Source organism: Petromyzon marinus, chromosome 7, assembly GCF_048934315.1.
Source record: "Petromyzon marinus isolate PM22_M1 ecotype Great Lakes invasive population chromosome 7, UKy_Petmar_22M1.pri1.0, whole genome shotgun sequence".
Lineage (NCBI taxonomy): Eukaryota > Metazoa > Chordata > Hyperoartia > Petromyzontiformes > Petromyzontidae > Petromyzon > Petromyzon marinus.
Genome location: NC_133673.1, coordinates 11,869,882 through 11,885,716, shown reverse-complemented (window position 1 = coordinate 11,885,716; position 15,835 = coordinate 11,869,882). Strand labels below are relative to the sequence as shown.

The 15,835-nt window shown below is 44.8% G+C and overlaps 1 protein-coding gene across 4 annotated transcripts in view; it reads left to right on the top strand.

The window, feature by feature from the left end:
* Window positions 1–15,835, top strand: part of LOC116939983 (serine/threonine-protein kinase BRSK2-like) — a 183,615-nt gene that overhangs the window by 60,405 nt on the left and 107,375 nt on the right. For all 4 annotated transcript variants that reach the window (XM_032949130.2, XM_032949129.2, XM_076065389.1 and 1 more), the window contains exon 2: window positions 1,926–2,020. In XM_032949130.2, coding sequence (XP_032805021.1) covers window positions 1,926–2,020 — 95 coding nt within the window. The remainder of the gene's footprint in view (window positions 1–1,925; window positions 2,021–15,835) is intronic.

Below are 15,835 nucleotides of genomic sequence, written 5' to 3'. Positions count from 1 at the left end.
AATATCACCGAGAAATGTCCATTTTACCATAACGTAGAAGCATGAATTTGATTTACCCTCTTGTTCTCTCTTTATGTCAATGACTTGGACACTGACCTGGATCATTCCAGGGTAAATCTTTTTGCAGATGACACGATACTGATTACTGCTGGCCGCTCTCCGGATGACGTGATTGCTAAGCTCCAGGGCGATTTCAACAAACTACAACATCAGCTAGTTGCTCTTAAACTAGTCCTGAATACCTCCAAAACCAAGGTGCTGTGCTTCTCACCAGGACTAAAGCAGGAAGTTATTTTTCCTCAGTTACATTCCGTAAATAATTATCAAATAGAACAAGTCAATATGTATAAGTATCTTGGTGTCATCCAGGATTCATAACTGAATTTTGAAGATTACATTTATTATATTGGTAAAAAGACAAAAGTAAAAATAGGTTTTCTGTATCGACACAAGCACTGCTTCCCGCCTATGTTCCGTTTGGAATTGATAAAAGCTACCATACTGCCTCTACTTGATTACTGTGACATCGTATATAAATCAGCCCCAAGTACTGTACTGAAGAAGCTTGACTCAATTTATCACTCAGCCTTAAGATTTGCATTGAACTGCCCATATAGGACTCACCACTGTGATCTCTACATTGGGTCAAACTTAACATCTCTTAATGTTCGACGGCTTGTGCACCAGATTTTATTTATTCACGATGTACTTACAAAAAAATCCGCAGACTACCTGCTGGATCTCCTCTCTGTTTCGAAGAACAAATGTGACCTAAGGTCTTCACTCATTTACCAGCTTCACATTCCTTATTGCCGTACAAATACTGGATGAAGGGCCTTTGCTATTGATGCCTCCAGTGTCTGGAATGCTATTGCCAATAAACTGCAACTTGAATCACTACCTATGAGACCTTCACTCAAAACTGCTCTAGAGGAGTTGTACACCCCTAGCTGCCACTGCTATTCAGTGGCCTAAAATCAAATGTTTCGCTCAGAATGACCACTGCAAAGTATGATCTTGTGTTTTGATTTAGTGTGCTGATCTTTAAAGGTGCATTGAATTTTTTTTTATACTCCTACTGATGCTCCTGCTGTTGTGGAGTGACTCATGCAGCCAGCTATGGCTACAGGGTTTGGTGGTACATGTTGTTTATGTCGTTTATTGTGAAATTTCGGTCACAGTTCCGATGATCACTGTTACATTGCTTTTATGGCCTTATTTTGGTGATTTCGAAAACGTTTTTTGGTTTGGTCATGTTTGTTTGTTGTAGTATGGAGTTAGACTGATGGCTTTAATCTAAGTTGTCTTGTTGTTGTGTGACTTGCATCCCACTGGGATTTTTGCACACAGCATTGATGTACTGTGCTTTTTCTGGAATATGTTGCTGTTTTTTCCTGGATTTTCTGTTTGCGCAGTCACATAGTCACTTTAAGATGTTACTTGTTTTTGTTTTTTGTTTGTTGCGGTTGTACCCGATTCAAGAGCCGAATGGCTCACAGGGCCATACCAAAATCAATGAAACTGAACTGAAACTGAACTCAAGTGCTGAAGAAATAAATAAAGGCGCCAAATCCACTTTGTTGCTGCGTAGAATGATTTATTAGATTCACTTTCAATAAAGAAACGTCAAACTTATAGCGACTTTGCAGAAAAAAAAAATATTTCTGCTCGACCTCCTTTCTGCGTGAGTGTAAAAATCGGCATGTGGAGTGACGTCACACGCGTTACGCACAAACATTCATTCTTGGCTCATTACAGTAGTAATAGATGTCGAAAATTTGTGCTTCGTTCCTCTGCCCCGCAACGTTGTAATCAATGTAATTTGAAATTCTAATTTTGTCTCATTTTCTGCCTGTCCCCTTCTCCCTCCCCCCCTTCTCCCTCCCAACACCCCCCCTCCCCCCCCCCGTGTGTTTCTCTCTCAGGACTGGTGAAGCTGGGTGTTCACTGTGTGACGGGAAGAAAAGTGGCAATAAAAATAGTGAACCGCGAGAAGCTCAGCGAGTCCGTGTTAATGAAGGTAGGCCCCGCGGAGCCCACGCCACACAGTCGTTCCGGCGTGCGTCATCGCCCACAGCCGTGCGCCGTTGCGTGCCACAGCCCCGCATTCACGATGACATCTTTATAGAAAGTTAAGCTTTTGCCTCTCAACGCCTTCTTCAACGCAGACGGAGAGAGAGAGAGAGAAAATCGCCAAACGCCATTCCGGCTTATTCCGTCCCCCCTGCTGTTTGCATTAAAAAATGTGGGGCTTTTCCTCTAAAACACCCCAATGCGTCCAATAGATTCGCTTTTGTGCTGGGGATTCTGGGCGATTTTATTCGCGCGCGCGCGCGCACTTTGGGCACAGCACAGGAATGCGCCACGCTCTGCTTCACCCTCGAGTGTGCCATGAGGCTCTTACGGCGGTCCAAAAGTGGTGGTGGTGGTGGTGGCGGGGGGGGGGGAGGGCGGGGGCGCCAGGGACGGAGGGGGGTGGGGGCAATTACACACAAGTTGGAAAGTGGCCAAGATTTTCGGAAAGAGCTCGGGTGGGAGTGAAGGCATGGGGGGAGGGGGCATCTGAGAAAGGTGGCGCGAAGGGCGTTTGACCTGGAATGCGGGGAGGGGGGGTGGATGTACTTCAGTTTGATGATGGTGCCTTTTGTTACGCCTGTACATTTAAAACTATCCGGAGCTATTTTCCTTTGGGGGGGGGAGGGGGTGACAGTAGAATTGTCTAAAAGATAAAGCGTGTCATTGTTTTTTTGTTATCCGTAAATTTGAGAATAATGAAATCGTGGTTTAACCTAAAGACAATTCTTCAGTTCGGAGGCATGGCTCGGATGCGATGCCTCGTTCACACCCAAAACCCCTTTTAGCCCACTATGGTTTTAATTGTAAGTAAAGCAGGCGGTAGTATAAGCTGGTTCTGCGAGTCCATTCATGCTTCGGTTTAAGTCGCGGTTCCCCGCACGAGCAAACTCTTGGCGAACATAAACCACTCATTTAAAAGCCGAATCGCTGTGCTCGACAACAGGCAAGCGTGGCAGACACGTACAGTATTACAGCCTGAGCTTGCGTCACCGTCTGATTATGGTGAGACATAAAATTCCCATTAGGCGCGTAGCCATGCTGGTCTTGCCGTTGTGAATGTCACCCTAATTTATTGTGCTGCGATCGTGAAATACTTAACAGCACATTAAAGGGCAAATATACTAATGTTGCTTGCAAATGCGGCTTCTGCACTGAACTCGTCACAAAGTTTTTTTCCTCCGCATGTTGAGCTTGTTTGGATCAAGTGGTATAAAAACAGAGCCATCCATTGATCCGTTTTCCCCACTAAAATCATGCGGAAACTTATTGAGAAAACAACATTATATTTTAAAGCCTCTACTTGTCTCCCACCAATCCCAATACGATTCTTAAATATTTTAACAATATCCTGATGCACTTTGTCACAATACAGCTAATGGGATCAGCTGACAACATTCAATTATGTGTAAGCTGAGCTCAATAGAAATAAGGAGGGTCAATAGTAGTTGGTGGGCTACCTATAAATGGGATAATCTCATATCTACACAAAAAAGTGCATTCAGCAGCAAAAAAACATAACAGCAATCCCAGTACGCTTGGCATGCCCAGATGACATCGGCATTCCTGGGCACATGCAGGCTACAGCTCTTAAGGCCACTGTTCAAAAGAGCTAAGAGTCGAAATAAAGATGAAACCAGTATACAGTTGCCTTGTCCCTCTGCTGCCTGAATTTTAAAAAGCCACAATCTCAGCTTGTTTGAGCTGGTAGTCACTACAAGGCTGCGTACAGAATCTTTGTAAGACCGGAATTGCCACTTTGGCATGCACACCGCGTGCGGGGGATTCCTTTTTAATGTTTTTTTTTACGTGGAAGACCTACAATAGAATTTGGATTTACATAGATTCTAAATGCAACCACATATTGGACAAAAACAGTGGGCATATTGATATAATATAGAGAGAGGAAGAGTCCATCATAGGCAGTGAGAAAAAAAGGTCCCGAGTCTGGACTGGGTAAGTAAGTTGGTGGCATATATGGCCTTGGTAAAAGTAATGCCAGATTATGATGGGGGGGGGGGGGGCAGCAGCAATGAACGAGCAACCTTTCACTGAGCGAAGGTTGACTGCCGGCTTGGATATAAAGTCTGTTGTTAATGGATCTGAGGGAGTGCGTGGAGGAGAATAGGTCGAGTGAGATGACAAGAGCAGCCTGGCCCGAGTCCCTGGATGATCTTGGGGCACGATCTTGAAATATCGTTTACGTATGCATGAACAAACGGACGTGTACCCGGTTGACCATGGGAAGTGCAGAACACGCACCTAGCGCACCGCTCAAATTGAGCGGAATGAAGATGCTGTAATAAGGCCCATTAACTGGCATGCATATTAAGACAATCAGCGAAAGTTAAAAGCGAAGGCTGGGGGTGTCATTATAAAGCTGGTGCACCGCTGCGTATTATCATCCCAATTGGTCCTGCTGAGATCTCATTTTGAACTTCCCGCCCGAGCAGGTATTTGTAATGCACACTGGGAGGCACGCCCAAATGAATTTTAATGCTCCCTCTCATGACGTGTTTACAGCCTGGATTTACAGTTAATTGCATCTTTTTCCTTTGTATGTTTCTGTCGCCCGTTCTGTGCGACATGAATCCTAATGAGCCAACTACCACTTCAGATGTGCTGTGGACACTCATTACTACAACACCCGATTATTAAATGTCCTGGGGCGGTCCGAGCACTCTAAAATGCACCTTTAAACGACCTCGTATGGCAAAACGCAGTGCAATTGCGAGTGTGCTTTTCACTGTTAAGGGCACTTAATGAAACACATTTTCCTAAATGTGCAGGGCTATTATGCGTCCACTATGAAAGAGACCTTTGCTTTCAAAGCATCCGGACTGTGGAACTCTCTGCCGAAGGCTGTTAGGGAGTCCGGTTTTGGTTGGGACCCTTCAAGCGCAGCCTAAAAAACATTCCTCTTTCAGAAAGCATTGTGCCTATTTTAACTCGGCCACTTCTTTAGCCCCCCCCCCCCCAGCCGATCCGATTGCCACGATGCACGAGTCGTGCGGTTCGATTCAAGAATTGAGACTCGCGGTTTCTGCGGCCGTGATGAAAATGTACTTTCAAAACTTTGCTCGGGAACGGCTGCGCGCGTGCGACTTCAACGGCGGTTGTTGCGCGATTCGCGCCCTCCTTCCCACCCGGATCCCCTGACAGTCCCACTCGAGAGTCACTGGCAGTGGGTGGCTGGGACAATGAGGACAACAGCCCCCCCCCCAATCCACCCACACCTGATTTTTTTCTTATTGATATTTACCAAATACAATTTTATTGAATATGTGTATAGATATATACTGTGTATATATATACAGGCAGTCCCTGACTTACGAATGCCCGATTTACGAACATCCACACTTGTGAACGAGCTCCCGTAAAGTATTTATTTTCTAACCATCTGACTTGCGGGACATGAGCTCGCATTTGCGAACTGAAACGCGGAAACTATTTACAGTTTTACATGCAAATTTACAATATTTCTTCTTATTTATGACTTTAACAATGCTTTCCTTTTTTTTTGTCGAACCGTAACACATTTTATAATGCTGACCGTATGTACATTTAAATACAGTGCAATATTGCGCGCCGACTTACGAACAATTCGACTTGCGAACGGGTCTCGGGAACAGAACCCGTTCGTAGCTACACCCATTTCAAACCTTTGAAAACAGTCTGCCTCAGCAGCAGACCATGCTATCCCACCTGATGATGGACGCTTGTGTTGCGCCCGAAACGTCGTGATTGATTTTATTTTATACCTACGTGACTTTACCGAAAGAACCAAAGAGTATGGATTCCTGCAGTCACGAAAGCTTCAAATCAAGATATAATAACCGATAATAGTCTGAATTGGTGCACGGATAGTCACTCGTACTTTGTCGTAAAAGTAAACACGTTAACTGGGTCCTGCATTTTGTTAGGAGCAGTGTACAATCTCAAACTGGGCTTGCATTTGGAACATTTCTAAGCACTACTCACCCAATTGTAAAACAGAAAGATACACGTAATTGTATTCTTCTTCTTACCTCCAGTAAATCAATTTTTGTTTAAAGCCAATCGTGATGCTTTCCGATGGCCCATCACTTTAACGGTGACCACTCATTCATCTTAATTAAAGGGGTGTTAGCAACAGCTCCTTTGCAAGTTAGCAGGGTTAATGGGTTTCCCTCCGATTGCATTTTCCTGGTGGATTTATTTGGAATGATTTTTCGGCTCCGTGCGTTTAGAGTGATGACCATATTTAGTACGCGGGCGATGGGTTACATTTTACTCGCATGAGCTAATTGGGTTTTTTCGCAAATCAGAGCCCAGGGCTTTGAGTGGTGTTCTGCGATAGTGAGCTGAAGGGAACATTTCTCCAGGGGGACAGTTGGCATCTTGCAAAGGGAATTAAGTTCAGTAACCACAAGCGCCATAGGAAGCAAAACAATGTCCGGGGGGGGGGGGGGGGGGGTGATTCTAGCGGGTGCATGCGAAAATGTCTTTCACGAGGCTATGTTCCTCAACAAAGCAAACTCGTATTGTTTCTCCACAACCTTGCGGCTCACTTCTCATGCTTCCTACGTTACCATTCGTCCTTAAATAACGTTGCCATGCTTTGGGCAACATGATGAGTGTCCTTCACATCAACATCATCAGCCATGATCTACGATTGCTGGATGAAGGCACCCCCCTCCCCCCCCAAAGCTGTACGTATTTCTCATGATCCTGCGAAGCAACATTTCATTCAGTACCTGCGCACGAGCTGGTTTCATCATCTCCAGGGTTGCGGTCTCCTTGGACTGGTTCCCAACCTCTGACCGTAATCCCTACTTTAACTACATGTCCTGCCAAACCCCACTTACTATTCTTATATGCACACATTCCTCTTCCTTTTGTGCAGTCTTCATTGTCAGTGATTGCGTTTCTGACTCACGTCTTAGCAGATAAGATTCACCGATTTAAAAAGTTCATATTTAAGCACATCATCGATGCATTGCTTTTTATGCTCAAATAAAGTTTTTTTATAAACACTCCAACCTGCCCTTTCCTGCATCTTTATGTAATAATTTGCATCCCATTCTGCCTTCAACAACCAGCCGATTTATACAACTATATATGTAACTAATAATACATTCGAAATGGTATTCACACCATATTCACTCAATCCTGAACAGAGAGAGAATGACGCAGATGCACGAGGAACCACAGACTGGCAGGAAAAGTAACCACATGGTAACCCAGTGTCAACGTCCGTCCCCCCCCCCCCCCCCCAAGTTCTGTGGTCCTCTACATAGTCGGGTGTCATCGGTCAATTGATGAGTGTTTACGTGGGGGAGGAAATCCGGTGCACCCGTAGGAGGCCCACGCATGTGAGGGGGCAACACTCGATTACATACTGATGTCGCAGGTTGGAAAGAATCCTGCTGTGCTGCCTTCTCCTGGCAAGCCGCTGTACGACACGTCAGTATGCATGAGAAGGAAGATGCGCCGCAACATTTGCGTGACGCGCCATCCATTGCCTTGACAGCACTGGATTATAGGCATGTCCTGTCACTGCCTGTGAAGACTAACATTGTCCAGTTGGTCCCTCATGATAAGATCTCTGATCGTTCAGCGAGCTTGTTGTACTTGACCATTGTCTTTCTATCATTCACACCAGCAGACAACAAACAATTGACCTATGAAATTCATTTGTGATGCAAATAGTTGAAGACGAGAAACACATTCGTGCAGGAATGGCGTTTAGGCTTTCAACAGCCGTTAAGTCTTTATTGTGGCACCACCGAATGCTCAGTTGTCAACTTAAAGTGCACTTAAGCTACTTGATGCAGAATTATGCGTGGTATTTGTGTGCGTTATCAAATCCCATTTTAACCAATCGTAAGCTACCGTTGGCAAATGGCACCACCGTGCACCTCAATAATCATGCATTGGAGTATTACCCTAACTGGTGCTTTAGAAGCTCGTGCAATTAAACGATAATATATGCTCTCATTTTCAGTGGTTGTGTTTTTTTTTTCTTCTTTTAAACCGAGTATGGCTTGAATCTGCTTTAGGAAAACAAAACATTGATGAGGCCTGCATTTCAGATAAGACCAGATGCTTTTGTGTTGTTTGATAGATGCTCTTGCAGTTTCCCAGGTGCTGTTTGAGGCCATAACTGGAAAGGAGGAACTCCTTCCCCCCCACCCCTCCAGACAAACAAAACACTGTACGGCTAATTTACCCACACCTGTGATATCTCACAGTTGCCCAGCGATAATGAAGAAAAAAGGGTGATGAGTGTAATTAGTTTGAAGTAGTTCCGTTAGGCGACAAGGTGAGCTTACCTGTACGGCTGTGATGTGTCGGAAAAGAAGTCGGCTTCGCTTGAAACAAAAACCTTCCTCCCAAGGTTAATAATTGTGCAACAACACAAACAGTGCTGTCGGTCGAGGGGAAATTGTTAAAATGGGTGGAATTAAATTGTAGATATAGTTTTGGTGATCTGTGCCTAACGCTGTGTGGCGCTGAGTAGGCTACGTGGATTTTAATGCAATTTTTAATCTATTTTTTTTTCATGAATGGCTCATTAAAATTGGTACTAATTATTAGTTTGTTACAATGATAATAAGTTTTCTAAAAATATATACCAGCGCCGTTTTTCATAAACGCCAAGTGCGCCCCTGTTTTAGTATTTTTATATTTTAGTTTTGCACGCCGTTACAGCATATTAATAAAGAATCTATTCAGTTATCTTGTGTGTGACAATAGTTTATTTTAAAAATTTGGACATCAAATATCCATTGAAATAAAGAAGCAGAATGCGCTTTTAATTTGAACTAAGTGCAGCTGCAATTTGAGCTTTGCTTACCTATAGTGAACATTGTGAAAATTAGTAAACACCAACCTCTCCTCTACCGATCACTTTTTTTCAAAATTCACATCAATTCAGAATCCAGTAAGTTATTATTGTTATTATAAGTTATTGTAACCGAGCGCAAATTCGTTTTGGTAAAAGCGACCTTCTGCTCACATTTTTTGCGAAAATTTGTGAAACTTCGTGAACACCGACCTGCCCTTCCTGTTTATAAATAGTTTATTTTTTTTGTATTCACATCAACACAGAATCCAGGAAGTCGATACTATGCAAATTAAATAATTCCTACAAAAAATGCACATTTGCAACAAACATAAGTGGAGAACAAAGTGTTTCTAAATGTTTATTCACGTCTCACAGGTGAGGAAAATTTTAAGTATGGAAAATAATTTTTTGATTGAAACATTTCGTTTACTTTCTCCCTCGTAGAAAGGTAACTCAAACAGCTCTTATAACGCTACGATAAAGGTGATTTAAAATGGTAATTTTTAATTTACAGCTTTGTAATCAATTACTCTCAGAATAAATTTCATTCAGTACATCACGTGTCGTAATTTAGATTTCATTCGGATGAATCCAGAAGGCCGGAGACGAAATAAGACGTCGATTAAACAAAGACCGCAGGGATGGTGTAATCGACATCGTCAAGAAACACTGGATCGTTTACGACGTGAAAATACCCGTCATTTGACTGGCCAAGTACACTAGTATTAAATAAATACTGCCAATGTATTTATTTGCACACCGATTTTTAAACTTGGCACGTGTACAGCCCATTTGTTAATCCACTGCTGGATGAGGATTCCCCTTCTCCCTGCCCCCTCATGCCACGTAGGCACTGAGAGTTATTTGACCATACTTCACCACGCTGATGAGGACCGGTAGGTGCAAGTGGGGGATGGGGGTAAAGAACGGTGGATTTTGCTGCACTGCCCTCTACTGCTCACAATGCCTACTGCACCAGTTTCTTATACTGGGTTTGTCGCCCATCCATATCGTATCAAGCGTTTCATGCGATTTAGTCATAGGTTTTGTAAAAGTAAAAAATGTACAGCCCCACAATCTTTTGCTCACCGCAACTGCTGGTGAAAGGACCTCCACTTAAACTATTAAAACATTTTAAAATATATATTTTACCAGGTAAGGCCCACTGAGCTATATAGTAGCTATTTTTTCAGAAGCAACCTGGCCACAAATGACAGCTCAACGAAGTGGCTTAGCGCGTGGAATTTAATAGCAGCAGCCAATCACTCTGAACGACTGTTGATTCTAAATATGGAGTTACAAACCGGAGGACCCGGAGAAATATCCACACGACCACGGGGAGAACATGCAAACTCCAAACATACAAGCATCGGGGGGTGTGGATCGAACCCGCGACCTACCGTCTACCAGGCGAGGTAGTTAACATCACGCCACTTGAGGGAACTCTATCGAGAGACCCCTTCTGGACGGTGTTTTGGCCTACTCGTCCAAACCGGCCAGATGTCTGGGAGGTGGGAGTACCGGCACTTTACCCCCCACCGCATGCGACGTGTCGACCAACCAACTGTGATGCACCCAGTTATACCCACTGGGTGCGCAGAGGTATGGCTGGCTACCAACGGTGCGAAAGAAGTTCTACACACACACTCTTTAAATCTTTCGGTAACGTCACGTAGGTAGAAAAATAAAATAAATACATTAATATATCACGACGTTTCAATCGCAACACAAGCGGTCGTCCTCAGGCAGAAAAAAATTATCCAGCAGTGGACCTGCTGAACCAGGAAGAACACAGCGAGAGAGCTGTTGCAACAAGAGGTTATTTTTGTTGGCGAAGGGCAAGCAGGCAGGGTCTGAGCTGGAAAGGAATTCCATCCCCCCACGCAAGCACGCCAGTTGTGTTAATGGGCGAGATGAGGGAGAGATTAGGGAGAGAGATCAACGTGAAATGAGCTTCCGTCGCCGCATAAGAGTATCGTCCCCGTATATGCGCACAACAGCAGTGTTAATGGGAGATTAGCACTATGTTGATGGGAGAGATTAGGCAGAGAGATTAGGGAGATAAGCAAGTTAATGTCATGTCTATGTGTGACACAAGCTGATGCGGCCCTGCCAACTGCGCTGTGAGAGGCAAGCGCGTCCACGCAAGAGAACCACCGTAACGGTGGTCGCGCCAATGAGACACACAGCCCATCACACAGCCAGAACCATCGATACATCGAGGCTAAGGGAGCAGAGGTGGCCATGTTAGTGAGACCCCAGCCCGTTAATGCAGAGGCACCCAACAGGGCAATGCAACTCGGAGAGTCGAAGATAACAGCCAAACGGCAGGAAGGATGTATCGATGGTTCTGGCTGCGTGAAAATATATAGGTTACACATTGCATTGGGTTGGTATGTAGTTCAGTTTAGAGTCCAGTTTTCCACAAAACTCCACCGCGTGAATGATGACGAGACTTCAAAGTGGTCATGATTTAATCCTATTTCCCTTAGTACTTTGAAATTACATTGAGAGCCGGAAAGAGGAACACGTGGATTAGAAAACAAATGAAAGTTGGCGAGTTCGCATTCACTGTTCGTCAAAGTGGGCTTGAGAAGGACACATCGCTGGAAGCGGTGAGGGCCTGCGTGGTCTAGACTTCGCGATAGAGTGTACCAGGAAGAGGGAACACACGCAAGAGGACGTCAACCTTGTAGACGGAACTATAGATGGATTTTCAAATCGCAGGACTCTGAGAGATGGTGTGACGGCTTGAGAAGGCCTTCATCAAGCAGTGGACGGATCATGTGCGAAGTCTACATAAGCTACGCAGCTTACGAAGTGTGAGGACAGTGAGCAGAGCCATGCTACTGATGCTGGATAAGCGCAGGGCTCTTTCCGACCCACTGCGACTGCTTGCTCGTGACTGGGGGAACATATGTACAGTGAGGGAAAAAAGTATTTAATCCCCTGCTGATTTTTACGTTTGCCCACTGACAAAGAAATGAGCAGTCTATCATTTTAATGGCAGGTTTATTTGAACAGTGAGAGACAGAATAACAACAACAAAATCCAGAAAAACGCATGTCAAAAATGTTATAAAATGATTTGCATTTTAATGAGGGAAATAAGAATTTGACCCCCCTCTCAATCAGAAAGATTTCCGGCTCCCAGCTGTCATTTATACAGGTGTAGTGTTCGACTTTACGCAGACAACTTCTGTCTTTCTTCGAACACCGCTTTATTTACAACATTCAAAATGTCCTCCACACCCCACAGTGTCCTGGTCACCACGGCTCGCTCGCCGTGCTCCGCTCGTCTCGCTCACCACCTTTGTCTCCCCACTATCGCTTCACTTGCTTCGCACTCAGCGACTCCCCGTTCAGCAACTCCGCACACAGCGTCTTCCCACACAGCGACTTCGCACACTCCGCACAAAGCGTCTTCAGCTCCGCTATCGCTACGCTCTCTCCACTGCTGGCTATTCTCCTCAGCTCCTCCGCACACAGTGTCTTCCTCGTCCAGCTCCCAACTCCAACTCCCCGCTCTCTGTCTCCCCCAATTTATCCCCATTCTCATTATCGCTAATTAATTGGCCCGCGTGCCTCCGCACGCTTCGCGTCCTCAAACACCTGCCTTTCTCCAGACATCTCGACGCCTTCTCGCCCTTGACAACAGCCACAGCCAATCACCGCCGTTGCTGATCCTCGTGGAGTTGCAATGATCATGAGAACGGTGAGGAATCAGCCCAGAACTACACGGGAGGATCTTGTCAATGATCTCAAGGCAGCTGGGACCATAGTCACCAAGAAAACAATTGGTAACACACTACGCCGTGAAGGACTGAAATCCTGCAGCGCCCGCAAGGTCCCCCTCCTCAAGAAAGCACATATTCATGCCCGTCTGAAGTTTGCCAATGAACATCTGAATGATTCAGAGGACAACTGGGTGAAAGTGTTGTGGTCAGATGAGACCAAAATGGAGCTCTTTGGCATCAACTCAACTCGCCGTGTTTGGAGGAGGAGGAATGCTGCCTATGACCCCAAGAACACCATCCCCACCGTCAAACATGGAGGTGGAAACATTATGCTTTGGGGGTGTTTTTCTGCTAAGGGGACAGGACAACTTCACCGCATCAAAGGGACGATGGACGGGGCCATGTACCGTCAAATCTTGGGTGAGAACCTCCTTCCCTCAGCCAGGGCATTGAAAATGGGTCGTGGATGGGTATTCCAGCATTACAATGACCCAAAACACGGCCAAGGCGACAAAGGAGTGGCTCAAGAAGAAGCACATTAAGGTCCTGGAGTGGCCTAGCCAGTCTCCAGACCTTAATCCCATAGAAAATCTGTGGAGGGAGCTGAAGGTTCGAGTTGCCAAACGTCAGCCTCGAAACCTTAATGATTTGGAGAAGATCTGCAAAGAGGAGTGAGACAAAATCCCTCCTAAGATGTGTGCAAACCTGGTGGCCAACTACAAGAAACGTCTGACCTCTGTGATTGCCAACAAGGGTTTTGCCACCAAGTACTAAGTCATGTTTTGCAGAGGGGTCAAATACTTATTTCCCTCATTAAAATGCAAATCAATGTATAACATTTTTGACATGGGTTTTTCTGGATTTTTTGTTGTTGTTATTCTGTCTCTCACTGTTTAAATAAACCTACCATTAAAATTACAGACTGATCATTTATTTGTCAGTAGGCAAACGTACACAATCAGCAGGGGATCAAATACTTTTTTCCCTCACTGTATCTTGAACTTATTTGCACTCTACATAGCCAACCGTGCTCATAGGAGGTGCGGAAACATGGCAATAAAGCGTTGAGATCCCGAATCAAAGGACGAGATGGCAGAAAACATTTTAATGTTTGCTATGACCGCAGGAATATATGAGCGGGAGTAGTGTTGTTGGTCAACACTTCTGAGGCAGTGTTGTATTTTATTTGGCGCTTTGCAGGCAGGATGCATCACAATCACAATGAGACATTATTACGCTGCAACCCTTTTGCTGTGAAGTGCCACTATCAGCAATCAGCCAGGGAACACTGGCTCCAGAAAAAAAGTGCACCAATTAATGGTACTGTGTGGGGTTGTTTTTTTGGTGAGGATATTTCAGTTTCTGTCTTGCATGAGTATATAATCTCAGCATCTTGTATTTTTTTCATTTTTAACATCACGGAAATTATTGCAGAAAGTAACAAAAAATCACTGTAAAAATTACATCCGTAAATCATGCTAATTGCAGGAACCTTTGCTGATAACCACAAATCCATTCCAATCTGATAACGTTATTGCTGTCACTTCTTACATTTCAGCAAATGATCGTTCTTAAAGTCGTAGTGGCTCTGAAAAAAGTAAGTACTTGAGCTCCAATGGGGGGGGGGAGGGGGGGATGCATAAATAGATGCGTCTAATGTACACTGTTGTAAATATCGGGTGGCATGGTAGCACAGTGGTTTGCGGAGTGTGCCAAGAAACCATGGCTAACATCAATGGCGAGGTGAGATCTGAAACTGTGTGCGGTTCTCGTCTCTCGCGCCTTCACTTTCTATGCACTGACACCCGTGCGGTGAAGTATGGTCAAACAACTTCCATGACCAACAGCGTTGTGCAGAGGCCTTCATGCGGCAGTAAATCGACAGAGCGCTGCGAGTTTTATTTTATCGTAGTAATTACACGTCTTCGTACATTAATGACTGTGGCATATTGACTATAGGAGATAACCCCCCAGTAACACATGAACTCTATAGACACACTGTAAACAGAGTGACACGCGCCATCTGAATAGCATTGAAATTGTGCATATATGAATAATTCAGTGGTTTGTCAACATTGCAAGTCAGCCTAAGCCCTCGGGATGACATGGCATTAGATAAAAACCCATTGCATCCTCCTCGCTCACAAAAACACAAGTCCACGACAGTGTGTATGAGATTGCTCAAGAAACTCTGAATTAATGTTGCATGCGATGGACGATAATGGGGCTATTGCCTTCTTGTTGATGTGGGTATTTTTTTTCTTCCTCTCCTCGCTGTTAATCTCTATAATCAAATGCTTTTGCAAGCATAGCACAATTCGGTGAAGATTGCTGCGCGTGTAAAATTCAGGAATGGCACACGACATATGCAAGCTTGCGGGGGGTGATATGGTGACATTGGGGTGGCACGTATAAATATGCATGTTGAACTTCTTTCGCACTGTAAGCAGCCAACCGTGCTGATCGGAGGTGCCGGGCGGTGCAGTCACTGTGTGTGCACAGTCGCTGTGCGTTCCCGGAAGTAACGCAGAGTACATTTTATTTGTGCATGCCTCTACGTGGCAGTGCGATTAAATCCGCTGCTCAACGAGGGCCTCCTCTCCATGTCGTGAAGGGGTCACGGCGGGCTGTTTGATTATGCTTCACCACGCTGGTTAGTGTGGTGAAGTGAAGGCACGGAGGAGGAGACACGTTAGAACATGGTAACAGTACAAACATTGTATTTTACTGCACGGTCCTCTGCTGACAATGCGGTTCTACAGTAATCCTTAGCAACCGTTTGGCGTGTGCTGACCTCCCATCCGAGCACTGTCCATGCTCGAACCCGCTTAGCTTCTGAGATCTTTTATTTTTGCTCACATTGCGACTGATTTGGTCAAAAGCGGTGCATTGTGAGTTGATTTCTGAAACCGTGCTTATCTTTTTTTGTGTGAACGCAATTATAGAAGCCTCATCAGCATCTATACATTGCAGAGGGGCGTTAATGATGCATCAGTTCATCAATGAAAATACATTCTTGAGCACACAATGATGATAATCGGCATCAATCCAATTTGCATATGTTCTCTAATTCCTAACGTGCACCTTTCCGTGCTTCTTTGAATGCATAAGAATGTATATGATGATTTTAATGTTCACGTAATGCGGTTCACTTGACCCTTGCAGCAACTAGAGGATTGCTACCATTCGTGGGAGTG